Source organism: Pteropus medius, unplaced genomic scaffold (genome assembly GCF_902729225.1).
Source record: "Pteropus medius unplaced genomic scaffold, Ma_sr-lr_union100, whole genome shotgun sequence".
Taxonomy (NCBI): Eukaryota; Metazoa; Chordata; class Mammalia; order Chiroptera; family Pteropodidae; genus Pteropus; species Pteropus medius.
Window position 1 is genome coordinate 12,018,460 of NW_024340692.1, and position 14,788 is coordinate 12,033,247.

At 33.1% G+C, this 14,788-nt stretch overlaps 1 protein-coding gene across 3 annotated transcripts in view; it reads right to left on the bottom strand.

Moving 5' to 3' along the window:
* Positions 1-14,788, bottom strand: part of JAK2 (Janus kinase 2) — a 90,771-nt gene that overhangs the window by 10,302 nt on the left and 65,681 nt on the right. For all 3 annotated transcript variants that reach the window (XM_039883242.1, XM_039883389.1, XM_039883307.1), the window contains exons 14-22: positions 13,859-13,946; positions 11,251-11,378; positions 10,344-10,482; positions 8,544-8,695; positions 8,241-8,391; positions 7,382-7,518; positions 5,005-5,194; positions 4,280-4,404; positions 3,941-4,113 (exon numbers count right to left, since the gene is read on the bottom strand). In XM_039883242.1, coding sequence (XP_039739176.1) covers positions 3,941-4,113; positions 4,280-4,404; positions 5,005-5,194; positions 7,382-7,518; positions 8,241-8,391; positions 8,544-8,695; positions 10,344-10,482; positions 11,251-11,378; positions 13,859-13,946 — 1,283 coding nt within the window. The remainder of the gene's footprint in view (positions 1-3,940; positions 4,114-4,279; positions 4,405-5,004; positions 5,195-7,381; positions 7,519-8,240; positions 8,392-8,543; positions 8,696-10,343; positions 10,483-11,250; positions 11,379-13,858; positions 13,947-14,788) is intronic.

Below are 14,788 nucleotides of genomic sequence, written 5' to 3' on the forward strand. Positions count from 1 at the left end.
AGAAAAGCAGGAGTAGCAGTACTATATTGAACAAAATAGACTTCAAGATAAAAAAGGTAAAGAGAAATACTGAAGGACACTTCATAATGATAAAGGGAATCATACACCAAGAACACATAATACTTATTAATATCTATGCTCCCAATCAGGGATCCCCAAAATATATAAAGCAATTACTAACAGAACTAAAGGGAGAAACTGACCCAAACACTATTATAGTAGGGGACCTAAATTCCCTAGTATTGGATATGGACAGATCATCTAAACAGAAAATCAATAAGGAAATAACATCCTTAAATGACACATTAGACCAACTAGACATAATTGACATTCCTAGTCTTCATTCCAAAACAGCTGCTTATACATTCTCCTCTAGTGCACATGGAACATTCTCAAGGATTGACTACATGCTGGGACACAAAACTAGCCTCAACAAACATAAGAGGATCAATATTATACCAACCACATTCTCTGATCATAATGCTTTGAAGCTGGAGATCAACTGTAAAAAGAAAGCAGGAAGAACCACAAATACATAGAGATTAAACAACATGCTACTGAAGAATGACTGGATCATAGAAGAAATAAAAAGAGAGATCAAGAGCTACATAGAAACAAACGAGAATGATAGCGCAACTTTTGGGACACAGCCAAAGTGGTAATAAGAGGAAAGTTCATATTGTTAAAGGCCTATCTTAAAAAACAAACAAACAAACAAAAAACAACAAGAATGAGCCCAAATAAACAACCTAACAATTCTTCTTAAAAAAACTGGAAAAAGAACAAATGAAGCCTAAAGTCAGAAGGAAGGAAATAATCAAAATTAGAGCAGAATTAAATAAAATTCGGAACAAAAAGACAATAGAAAAGATTAAGGCAATGAAGAGCTGTTTCTTTGAGATTGATAAAATTGACAAACCCCTGGCTAGACTCACTAAAGAAAAAAGAAAAAAGACACAAATAAAACCAGGAATGAAAGAGAAGTTACGACAGACACTGCAGAAATCCAAAGGATCATACAAGAATACTAAGAAAAATTATATGACACCAAATTTAATAACCTAGAAGAAATGGGACAAGTTCCCAGAAACATACAACACCTTTCTAGACTGAATCAAGAACTGGAAAATCTAAATAGACTAATCAGCAGTATGGAAATTGAAACAATCATCAAAAACCTATCAAAAAGTAAAAGTCCAGGACCAGATGGCTTCACCAGTGAATTCTACCTAACATTCTAAGATTTAATACCTATTTTTCTCAAATTCTTCCAAAAAATCGGCAAAGGCAATACTGCCTAACTCATGAGGCCAATATTACTCTGATACCAAAACCAGTATTACTCTGAAACACAAAAGAAGAAAACTACAGACCAGTATCTCTCATGAATAGAGATGCAAAAATCCTAAATAAGATACTAGCAAACCAAATACAACAACAAATTAAAAATATCATACACCATGATCAAGTGGGCTTCAACCCAGGGGCACAGGGATGGTTTAATATATGCAAATCGATTAATGTGATACACCACATAAAAAAAATAAATAAGAATCATATGATCATATTAACAGATGCAGAAAAAGCCTTTGACAAGATACCGCATCCATTTATGATCAAAACCCTTAATAAAATAGGTATAGAAAGAAAGTACACCAACATAATAAAGGCCATATATGAGAAACCCTCAGCTAACATACTTACTGGTGAAAAACTAAAAACACTTCCTCTAAGATCAGGAACAAGACAAGGCTGTCCACTATCACCACTGTTACTCAGTGTAATATTGGAGGTCCTAGCGAGTGCAATCAGGCTAGAGAAAGAAATAAAAGGCATTCAATCAATTAGGAAACGAAGAAGGCAAACTGTCACTATTTGCGGATGATATGATTATCTCTATAGAAAACCCTAAAGACTCCACAAGAACTACTAAAAATAATAAACAAATACAGTAAAGTTTCAGGATACAAGATCAATGTTCAAAAATCCATAGCGTTCCTATGCTCTAACAATGAATTGTCAGAAAAAGAAATGAAAAAAACAATTCTTTTTGCAATTGCAACAAAAAGAATACCTAGAAATTAACCTAACATGTGAAGGACCTATATAATGAAAACAATAAGACTCTATTAAAAGAAATTGAAGAAGACACAAAGAAATGGAAAGATATTATGTGTTCTGGGGTCTGGGGCAGTTTAACAGAATGACCAGTGCGCCTCACAGCCTGAGGCTCCCTGTCAGTTGCCTGTAAGACGCCACAACTTGAAGAGCCTCTAGGTAATACTCGTGTTGGTGGTGCAGAGACCCAGGGAGTCACCTAGATATACTGAGATATCCGCCTGCCACTGGAGTATCAGTTTACATGCCAGTGCTGTCTCTGTGGATCCCTATAAAAATCTCAGATCACAGCAAAGCCAGCCGCTGCCCACCTTGGTCTGCAAACATTCAAGATCTGTTCGAGAATTACTGAAGCTTGTGGACAAGGGTTTGTGCCTGCCACCAAAAGTTCTCCCAGATGCAAGGGCTTTGCATGGGCCACACAAACTGAGAGCTATAGTTTGCTATTGAATTCATGCCCCTAAGAAAGCACAGGATGGGACTAGGTTGCCTGGAAACAGTCTTGCCACAGGTCATTTGTGGAGTAGGTGGGGCCCTGTCTCAGTGAGGCACAGGACTATCAGGTCTGAATAGTAGCAGATTTGCTGCCAGTTCTGGGACTGCGAGCTCCAACAAAAGTCACATATTACTACAACACCTTCTGAGATGGGCCCTGAAACCCCTGTGATCTGTCCAAGTGATACTGTATTTTCTGCTGGCATCAATGATCTACCTGCCACTGTTTTCCCCCAAATTTGCACACTGTGCTAGCTGAGGTCTGTTGCCTATGCAGAATGCACAACCCCGGAAAGGGGCAGGGCAGGGGCGGCTGCCTGTGGGCACTTTGTGAATTGGTTGGGGCAAGATCTCAGGAAGACAAATAACATCTTAGTATTATTATGAAAATACTTTTGACATCACAGAATCCCTAAAGCAGATGCCAGAGGTCTCCACACTTTGAGAATTGCTATTCTCCATCAAAAGTAGAAGTATCTTCCTAAAATGTAAATCTTACCATGGTATTCCCCTAGATAAAGCCTCTAATTTCCCACTGACAAACTGTTTACTGAATAAAGTCTGAACTCATTAACATGGTGTGTGTACAGGGCTCGATACCACTTCAGTTCCAATTATTTCCTGTTCGTTCTGTAATCATGCCATTTACTTGCAAGCCCAATTCCCTTGTTCTTGTTTTCCTCATGAAATGCCCTTCCTCTTTGTCCGATAAACTTAAAAAAAGTTTTTTAACAATTACTTTCTTTTCTTTTTATTATAGTTGACATATAATATTATGAGTTTCAGGTGTATAACATAGTTATTCAGCATTTATACACCTTACAAAGTGAATACTGAGATAAATCTAGTAACCATCTGTCACTATACAAAGTTATAATGATACGACTGACTATATTCCTTATGCTTTACATTACATTCCTGTGATTTATTTTATAACTAGAAGTCTGTACCTCTTGTTCCCCTTAACCTTCTTCACCCATCTCCCTATCTCCTACTCCTCTAGGGTATTATGCTAAGTGAAATAAATCAGACAGAGAAGGACTTGATATAACATGTAGAATCTAAAAAACCTTGACCTTGAGCAAGCTATTTAACCTATCAACAATTCAGTTCTCTCATGTTCAAGATGAGATAATTCAAATTCTCTAAGGGCTGTTATGAGGATTAAATGAGATAATCCACAAAATGCATTTAAGCCCAGTATAAGCATATGATAAGTTTTTGCTATAAATATAAATATATAAATGACAAACTATTAATAATAGTAAAAATAAAGGCTGAAGCTTGTGCTTTAAAATTTTATTTTATTATACTAAAATATACTCACCAGAATATGGGACTTTCACCAGGTTCTTTCACTTTATAGTATTCTTTGTCTTGTGGCAAGACTTTGGTTAACCCAAAATCTCCAATTTTAACTCTGTTTTCATTCTCCACCAATATATTCCTTGTTGCCAGATCCCTGTGGATATACCTTTTCGTACCAAGATACTCCATACCCTATGGGTAAAATAACATTTTTCTTTCAGCTAGTTTTGTAAACATAAACAATTTAAAGTCTTATCTATGTATACTCCCTTAATTATCTATGAAAAACTAGAGGATTTCTTAACAATTAATTCAACATGCTTTCTTCATCTGTAACACATAGCCAGAATATCAGTACCTTGCATATTTGAGATGTGTACTGCAGAAGTTTTTTATGATCTATCCGTTCTTTATGCTTTTGAAGATAGTCTCGTAAACTTCCATATGGTAAATATTCCATAATTAATCTTAGGTTACGCCGGCCTTTTAACATACAAATGAAAACAGAATGTTTTACTATGCCGTATTTTACTGATGAAATATTAGAAAACAACCATATATAGGTGACTTAAAGCATAAAAAAAATCTGAGTCTAAGAAGACAAAACTTTCATTATAAGTTAAAGATGATACCATAGTTAAGAACACAGGCTTTCCAAGTGAAAGCTTTAAAAAGAAGCTTTAAAAATAGTTACGTTTTAGTCTTTTGTAACCCTTTATGAAAACCAGAATAAGCTAATGAGAAAACTTCCTTTCTCCTCATCTTATATTGAACAAAAAGGATCTAATTTTAAAAAATTGTAAAGAAAATCTGAGCAATGATCATTTCTTTCTTTAAAAATGAAATTCATTTGGTCAGCTTAAGCAAGAATGATAACCATCATCCTCAGTGAAGAGAATGATCAACCAACTAGCCAAAGACTTCCTGTAGTTATAGCCCACCACCATTACCAAGCACAATCTCCAGTCTTCTCTCTGGTCACTGGTACATTATAAGTCCAGATCTTGAGGCAGTATATGTTTCTATTAACCAGGATGCCAAAGACATACTTGAGTTCAAAACAGGTTTCAATGGGCAACATACCAGCACTGTAGCACACTCCCTTGTACTTTACAATGTTGTCATGCTGTAGAGATTTAAGGATTTCAATTTCCCTTTCAAAATCTCTGAGGTGCTCTTCAGTGCTGTGCTGGAGCTTTTTCACAGCCACCACCTCCCCAGTGTTGTCTTGTAGAGGGTCATACCGGCACATCTCCACACTCCCAAAATTACCCTAAACAACACAGCACATTAGGATAGAAATCTTAACTTTTCTACACAAATACTAACAAATTCTAATTACAAAGGCAATTCTAATAGTTAGAATTGACAGACATCTCTAAGCTTACATTAGGCAACTTTCAGAACAAAAAAAGGAAATACTTCAATAGTTGGGTAGTCAATCTATATATTTAATTTCTTCAAAAGGAATTACAAGCTGGAATATAAACAACTACAAAAAGCATTTAAACACAAATCATGAACATTATTAAGACAACCTAAGGGACATGCCAGGGAATTTTTAAATTTCTATCACTAACTTCCAGGAAGAACTTTGCTTCTTCACAATATACCCTTTGACATCACTGTCAGTGAGCTGGATGGAGTATGGGTCTGTTATGGACTGAATACATATACTCCTAAAATTCATATGATAAATCTCTAACTCCCAATGTGGATGTATTTGGAGACACGGCCTGTGAAGAGGCAATAAAGGACAACTGAGGTCATAAGGGTCAGGCTTTAATCTGATAAGGTTGGGACCTTTATAAGAAGAGGAAGAAACATCAGAGCTCTCTTGTCACATGAGGACATAGCCAGAAGGTGGTCATATGCAAGCCAAGAAGAGAGCCCTCACCAGCAACCAAACCCTACTAGAATCTTGATCTTGGACTTTCCAGCCTCCAAAAGTATGAGAAATGAATATCTGTTGTTTAAGCCACTGTCTATAATATTTTGTTATGGCAGCCTGAGCAGACTAATACAAGATCTGATTTATTTGCTCAAGAAAGTAAATTTTTAGCCCCTAAGGATATTCCTACTTTTTTTTAAAAGGTCAGTCTTTAAAGAAATCTATTTTCTTTTTATTTAAGACTTATTATCTATATAGAATTGATAAGTTGATATAATAATTTAAAATTAAGTTCTGGGTATTAATTAAATTAGTATATTTTGGATATTATTGCATTCTTAAAGAATAAAACAACATACTCCCTGAGGTGCAAGATTCTAAGTAACTATATTTCCGGTTATATATTTGAAATAAATTAAAAAAAAAAAATCTAGACCATAGGAAAGCTCAAGTTAAATCTAATCATGTAGATCACATAGCAAGTGATGGCACTCCTGAGATTAGGTTATAAAAAGACTATGGCTTTCGCCTTGGGTATTTGCTCTCAGCTGCCATGTTCTGAGGCAGCCCTGTGGAGAGGCCTATGTAAGTGAGCTTAGAAGCAGACATTCTGAGGCCTCTCAATAGCCTCTCAATGAGCTTGGAAGTAAATATTTCCCTAGTCGAGCCTTCAGATGAGACTGCAAAGTCTGGCTGACACCTACTAAGTTGCTCCCAGAACCTTAACTCACCAAAACAAGGTAATAATAAATATTTATTGTTTTTATTTCTTAAGTTTTAAGGTAATCTGTTATATAATAATAGATAACTAATACACCCAAATACCGAGACCATTTTTTTGCCATTGCTACATTCCTTGAAACATTCTTGAGAATATTTTACAAACACAGAACAGCAACAAAATATTAATATAACTAAGCCAACACTTTACATAAACTCCCAAAGATGGATCAGAATATTTAGCTTAGATTCAAGGCCTAAGTGAGGCCTTCATAATGCACCCATGCCAAATCCAATTCATAAGATCACATGGTACAAAACTCTATACTAGCAAACTTAGGGGAAGAAAGAGAGCTTACCACTATAATTGAACCTGCCTTTCCTGGTATTCCTTAAAACATATAGGCTAAGCATGTCTGTGACCTTTTAGCAAACAGTTTCTGAACATAGTCCAGTCAACAACATCTAGCCTCTGAATAATCAGATTATTTCTCAGATGACTGAAGAAGCAAATGAGTAGAAAGGCTTAATTGTTCTTGTCTCTATTTCATAACCATAACGCCCTCTGCCAAGAAAGAGTCAAATCAACTAGGGAAATACTGCCTAATTTATCATCCTTTTGAAGATGTTCAACACACATTATATGTTAAAGGTTCTGAGAAGTTCTTCAGTAAAGATAGCTGTTTATTTAACAGCACTTCTCCAATATGACAACTAAACCTTTTTTCCATACACATTCCTTAAAATTTTGTGAAATGTAAACTTTAGAGAATCTCTAAATCCTTTTTATACTAAATAAAATGTTCTATGATTATACTTTAACTATTCAAAAAACTTCTGACATCTTACCTTGCCCAGTTGCTGCAGAAATTTCAAGTGTCTCTCTTCAAACTGTGTAGGGTCTCGGTCTTCAAAAGCACCAGAAAACCCCAGGGCACCTATCCTCATATTTGGTAGCATGTCATTTTCTGTTAATAGTTCATAATCTGCAGAAACACAGAATATTATAACCATAAGCTGGCAAATACATTCTCTGGGTTAAACTGATATGTATTCAAGCTGACCAAAATTGGAATTAGTTAGAAATATTAAATACGAATTAATACAGGGCAACTCTTATAATTTAGATTATATTAATAGAAGCCTTTAATTATTACTCATAATATGGCAGGCTTTCAAGAAAGATTTTTGTAAAGAATAAATGATCACCTTCTGAAATAGGCAGTTTTAGTATTTATAAAGTAAGATTGTATTCTGACTTTAGTGAGAAGGCAGGAAGCACTGGAGTGAGGGTTAGACACATGCATATTCAGTTACATATTTTAAAAGAGAGGACAAACAAAAACAAATCTACTTCATGTTTAGAAAATCAATTATGAAATGCATGAAAACTAGTTTTTAAAAAGAGAAGTTTTTTTAAAAAGTCAAATAAGACAAATAAACTTCTATAGTATACTACTCATTAACTGGCAAACTAAAATTAGGTTACTGAAGGAGAAAAAGCCTTTTCAGAAAATGAAAAGACTGCTCAATCAAGGAGACTAGAATATGTATAAAGTAGGAAAATTCATGTGAACATAAGAAATTAAGAAGGTCTAAAAGACATCAAGAACTTCTTAGAAGGGATTACAAAATTAGTAAAGATTTATTAAATACAATAAAAAAGATAGCTGGAGAATCAGTAAGATTGCTCCATCGATATACATACCTGGAGTAAACAAACTATTAAGATCTCGTATAATGGCTCTGAAAGAAGGTCTAAAATCTGGTTCATAATCCATACAATTATTAATAAGATTTGCTAATTCTGTCCACTTTGGTGCAGGAAGCTGGTGCCTATCTTCATAAAACTGTAGTTTCTATAAGTAAAGAACCACACATTGAGAATAAATTGTATAATGCTGTATCAACCTTCTTTTTAACATAAGATGGGCTAAAAAATATAAAATCATGTGAAGTAAATGTCAAGGATTATAGAGTAATTCCAACTCCACAATCTGTATAAACTTACTCTTTGAGAATCCAAAGCACTGAGAGGCTTATCTCCTCCACTGCAGATTTCCCACAAAGTGGTACCAAAACTCCATTTGTCTGTTGCCAAGTTTAGACTTTTAGGATTTTCAATGCATTCAGGTGGTACCCATGGTATTCTCTCTTGAAGAACTTTTAAATGATAGGAGCAAAGTATGGTTAAATAGTTCTTACAAGTAAACAATTCTTTTATATGCAAATCATTTTCAAACTGATGTGTTTGGGGGGTGGTGTGTGCACATGCAAGTGCATGAACATGCTTCAGAGCTAGAATGGACCTTTGAGATCATCTAATTCAATATTTCAGTTTTAACAATGACAACATTGAGATCTATAAAGAATGAAAAATTTGCTCAAAGGCATACAATTTGTTAGTAGCACAAAGAGATTAGAATCCTGTACAATAAATCCTGGATTGACTCAAATTCTTTTCATTAAATCATAGTGTCTTTCTACCCCTTCCTATTAGTTCTACATTCAAAAAAATTATTTTCCATAAAATTTTTCCTAAAATTACTTCTTGATATATATTTTTTTTACTTCTTTACAATGTGTAAGAGGTAAAGGTAAAGTAAGCATCATTCCAAGCAGTTCTCATGATTCAAGATTCAAGAGCAGTGGCAGTTCTAATTTGTAAATGAAGAAATGAAAACCAACAGGCAGTAGGTAACCAAGGTATTCTGGGTACGGAATTAATACACATAGGTTCTGCTAAGATCATGGAATTTCCCAAGTAAAGTTTCTGTGGTCTTTGACCTCATCAGAAAAATCATATTCAAGGAAGGAGGGAGCACTTTAACCCTACCTTCTGGTATCTCTGAGAGATAGATAGGTGGATAGGTAGAAAAGTAGGTAGATAGGTAGATAGGTACATAGATAAGATATCCAAAATGTACCTTTTGTAAGAATGAAGGATAATCTGTTGTACCTTTTGGTATATTTTGGTAAAGCAATATAAATATTTTTGCTGTATAATTAAACAGGTGCCTTTCTCCTTCACCATATGAATACATTTTCTCCTTCTTCGCCTCCTATTCCAAATGGTAAAATTTCACCGAGCACCAAATCTAAGATTCTATAACTTTTTCTGCTCTATTTTCTCTGTCTTTGCTGTCAGATAAGCCATCAAACTTATGTACTATTGGCTCAAATAGGATACCATGCATCAATACACAAAAGTTGATCAATTTTGATTCTAAATTTGGAACATTCAATTAGAGAAATTAGCTAAGAAAATGAAATAGAATTGCAACATTATCTGGACCAAAAGAACTCCTCTCAACTATCTGACTGAAATTTTCATGTTAAATGACTGTGTTAAATAGGTTAAGAAACACAAAAGTTTTTTTTTGTTTTTTTTTTAAGTTTTTAATCAGAATTAGCTGATGAAATAAGGTCTCAAACTAGATAAACATATCTTCTCAAATTTTTATTTAGTGACTAAGGAAAGAAAAATTTAGAAGATTTACTTAAGGTTCAAAGAATTATATTAAAAAATTTCACTTTAAAAATGAATAAAATCTGATCTTCCATACATAATTAGTAATTAAAACTGCTTTGAAAAATTATTTACAGTCCCTAGCAACATGCTTATAAGAAAGGAGAAATGGACAGAGACTAGGACATAACTATAACATTTTACATTGCTAAAAATTGTACATAAATATTATTAATCAAGAATGTGTCAATAAAATAGTTTGAGAAAAATTAACAACATATTTGTTACGCTGCTCTCCAAGTAAAGCTTAATAAAGTTAAATACGATCCTTGCAGAACTTACTGTCCTTTGGCAAAACTGTAATACTAATGCCAGGATCACTAAGTTTGATGAAAGGAGGATTTCCTGTCTTCCTGTCTTCTTCTCTGATAAGAAGAATATTTTTGGCGCACACATTCCCATGAAAAAGGGTTTTTTCTTCCTATTAAAGTTAAATGCACATACATTCAAATATCAAGCCATAAATATATGACCTCTTAAAAAGTCCAAGGCCCCAAAATGGATTTAAAGAAGAAAAATCGGTAAGACGTATTAATTAATAAACACTAATTTGGAAGCATGCTTCGAGATAATAAAAGGAAATTTTATGGCAACACTGTACTTCCTGTTTTACAGTTGAAATGACACAATGATCAATACTCATGATAAAACAAATACATTAAAACTATCCATTGTGACTTCACTTTCTAAAACAGATTTTAAATAGCATCTATTTCTAGGTGGTGGCTGACAGAAATACTCTTTCTGTTCAGCAGCTGATTATAGGTGCATTCTGAGGGGTCTGATCATTGGCTGGCCCTCTGATATTATTCTTCTCCAGCAGTATTGCTTTTTTATTAGACATAATTTCTAATTGCCCACAAACAACCTAAAAAGGTACATCTTACAGGGATTCTCTGCTATCCATAGTTAGCATAATGTGTTTCTATATGTTTCTAAACCCAAGAGACACAAACTACCGATTGTCTATCAGCAACTCTAAGAGACTGATGAGATGACAAAACTTTTTAAGTGATTTTACATAAATAAATATATGCCTAAAATAATACCTTTCATCAACTAACAGAGATTATTCTAAATGACTCAGCATCCCTTTACAGATTGATTTCTGGTTCCCAGGTCAAGATCCTTTCTACAGTGCTCCAAAAGCTGAAACAAATTCTGATAAAAGGATATACTAATTACTTACTAGAAAATGCATGGCCCATGCCAACTGTTTAGCCACTTCAAGTTTCCATAATATATTTATAGAATTTTTATTCTTTTTCAAATATGTGTCTAATGATCCAAATTTCACAAACTCCTGAACCAGAATATCTGCATTAAAATATAATAATAATAAGGATCAAGTACACACACAATAAAAAATATATAATTTAAAACTTCTATAAATATGTTTATAGTTATACGTGGGCATTATAAAAAAGAAGTTAAACTGCATAAAACTCAACTAATTTAAAGAAAGCTGAACAGCTATATACCATTTTATTTTAGGGTTTTAGTTTATTCACAACAGTGAGAAGTAGGACTAGAAACAATTTTATATATACAATATTATACATAATTATGTTATATAGTAATATATAACATAACATGCATTATAATGTTATATAAGGTTATTATATATTTACATACATATAAAATTATATGTAATATAACATTATATACACATACACATATAAACAGAATATTAACCCATAGAATATTATTAGTGAATTATGGCTGTTTGGAAACAAATAAAAATTTCTCACATAGTTAATTTTTCTAAATGAAACTATTTAGACTTTCAAAATTTCCCGAAATTCTTCTTCTATACAAAAAAATTAATAGCAACATCTATTCTGCTGGAAGCATAAAGGAGTTCGAACTGCAATCATCCTTTAATTTAAGCAGCAAAAAATTAGTGTTTTTTATTGCTTTGTCTTTAAAACTATTTTAAAAATACTATTAAGATATATTTTGCCAGAGAAACAAGTGTTTGCTCCTAAAAACAGTAGTGACTGCCTTTAAGACACAGATAAAAATTCCCAATCCCGTTCATATTGACCAAGTTCCTGAAAGCCAAGACTGTTTCTACATAAAGGCATGTTATTTAATAAAGTAATTAACTGGGTTTAGAGTTTATTTATAGTCATCTAGTAATAATTTGTAATACTGTAAGCTTAAGTTCTCAATTTCAAATTTGAATTTATTAAGGTCATTCTGTTGTTTCTAAAGTATAAATGAGAAAGGATTTTGGTTTTTAAAGTTAAAAGATTTTCCATCTTTTAACTTTAAAAACCACAAAAATTCAAATAAATATTTTAAGCATAGTATCATGGTAGATACTTTTAAAGAAATTCTGACAGACTCTCGCATTGTAATTCATGTTAGTTGATGGCCCAGTAAATAACTATACTTCACACATGCCTATGTTTCATATATTTGGTTTAAAATGCATATTGTAGATCTAAATTCAAATCGTGATTCTGTTTTATCCAATATTAAAATTACTTTTCATTTGGTATATAACAACTGTTAGTATCAAAAGTTGCCTTTGGGCCTTGCTGGGTAACAAAACAAATTAAAGTTTTGCTTCCCATAGTTAATTTAGAGAACAATCTACATGTCAATAATTAAGAATTGACATATGTTACCCCGATACATTTAATTTCAAAAAAAAAAATGACTGCAGGTAAATTTATGTTGGGGCAAGTGCCAAAAAAAAAAAAAAAAGATCCAGGAGGGACAATGAACAGGAGGTTAATAAAACGTTTTTATGCGGCATTTAACACCTACTATGTTTCATAGATAATCAGATTGTCATATGTCCCATTATTTTATATGTCATAAAAGAAAAAAATTACCAATTAAACTGACATGCCATTGATTATATCACACTTCCCAATTTCAAATATTTTTAAGTGTGAAAAAAGTGCACCATAGAATCAGTGAAATAAGTATAAAAGCAAGTGTAAGAATTAGGATTATGTGCTCTAAAGACACTGTTTTCAAACTCTGTAAGGAAGTATAGTCTTCTTTTTTCCCCAAATGAAAAGTGATGAGAAAAATCAATAAATAAAAGAGATAAATACAGAACCACTCTGGTTGGTGGTGAGTGGGCAGAACTCTCCACGAACTACTGCATTTGATTTATTCTCATTTCATTATCCCTCTGAGATATCTGAGAGAAACCTCCAGATACGAAAATCACTGCCTTTGAAAAGACTTCCTATTTTCAAATATATATGACTGTGTTATTTAATCCATATTACTAATGGAAATGGGGAATTACATAGAAATTTTCTGAATATAAACTTTGTGAGTTTTTATGAACAGTCTAAATATAGGCATAGAATATATCTAATATCAACATCCAATCATTTCTGTCAGTTTCATTAAAAATTTAGTCTATATCATTTATATGCTTCGTCTTTAAAATTCCAAATAAATATGTACTATTTTGAGATGGCTAGTTATTTGAACGTTATGTTGAACCAGTCATAATTAATATTGTTATGGTAAACATAAAAGATTATATGACATTTGTTTACTATAATACTCTACTATTTTAGCATTTTAACATAAGATATATTAACTGTTGTCTGCAGTTTAATTTCATTCATTGGTTTCTTTTTTAAGAAGACATAACTGAAAAGTTCTACAATGTTTTTGGTTTCAACAATATTTAATTTCTGTTAATTTATGGTTTATGTTGATACCTAACTATAATTCTGAAACTGAATTTTCTATATAAACAAAAATGGATGTTCTGAGAAAGGTATAACATTAACAAAAGGAAGCCAGACTTTACTTACTCTCCTCTCCACAGACACATACTCCATAATTTAAAACCAGATGCTTGTGAGAAAGCTGGCTCATCATACTTGCTGCTTCAAAGAAAGACTAAGAAAAAAGAAAACCATACAAAAAATGCAAAAGAATTACTGTTTGTGTCTATAAGTATTCATAGTTCAGAAAGATGCTCTTAGCCATAAGAGAAATACACTTTCTCCTATTCTCAGTAAAACTACAGATAAGGCTACAATATGCTTTGGTCCTCTTATAATGAACTTGCAACTGCAATCAACTTTACTTAATGCTAGAGTTCATTCCGAGAAAACCCCTGAGAAAGCCTGGAATAAGGAGAGAGCAAAGAGAACAATAGTGGTACAGGGCAACGTGAAGGATGAAGATAAACAGACTTAGATCCATGGCACCTAGAGTAGAGAACAGAAGGACTAACAGAGGTAGATACCAGAGACAGGAATATGAGACTGCAGTAAATGGACGGGAGTTCAGATAACACTTCCTAAGGAATTAAGAATGATCTCTGTGCAGATAAAATATCATGACAACCATGTCGAGAGATTTGCATGGTATTAACTCTAACTCAACTCAACTTTGACAAGAACTTCTGGCTATGGTTGTTGAGGATCACAATCACCAACAGTGTGGTGTCCTAGATTAGAAAAACTCTTTGGCTTGTATGGTTCACATCATCTTTCACTAACATCCTTTAAGAAATTGTACGTATCATAAATGCTTGTTATGTTATGTCTGGTGATGGCTTGTTAGGCTAAGGACTCTAGCAACTGGCAGCTGGATTTCTGTGGTCTAGTATCTCTGGATGATGCCTGGAGTCATCCATATTTCACCTAGAATGTTTCTAAGTACAGTTCCTTTCAAACTTTTTTTAAGTAGATGAAATTGTGGAGGAAATCTGTGGAACCTATAAAGCTCAAAGA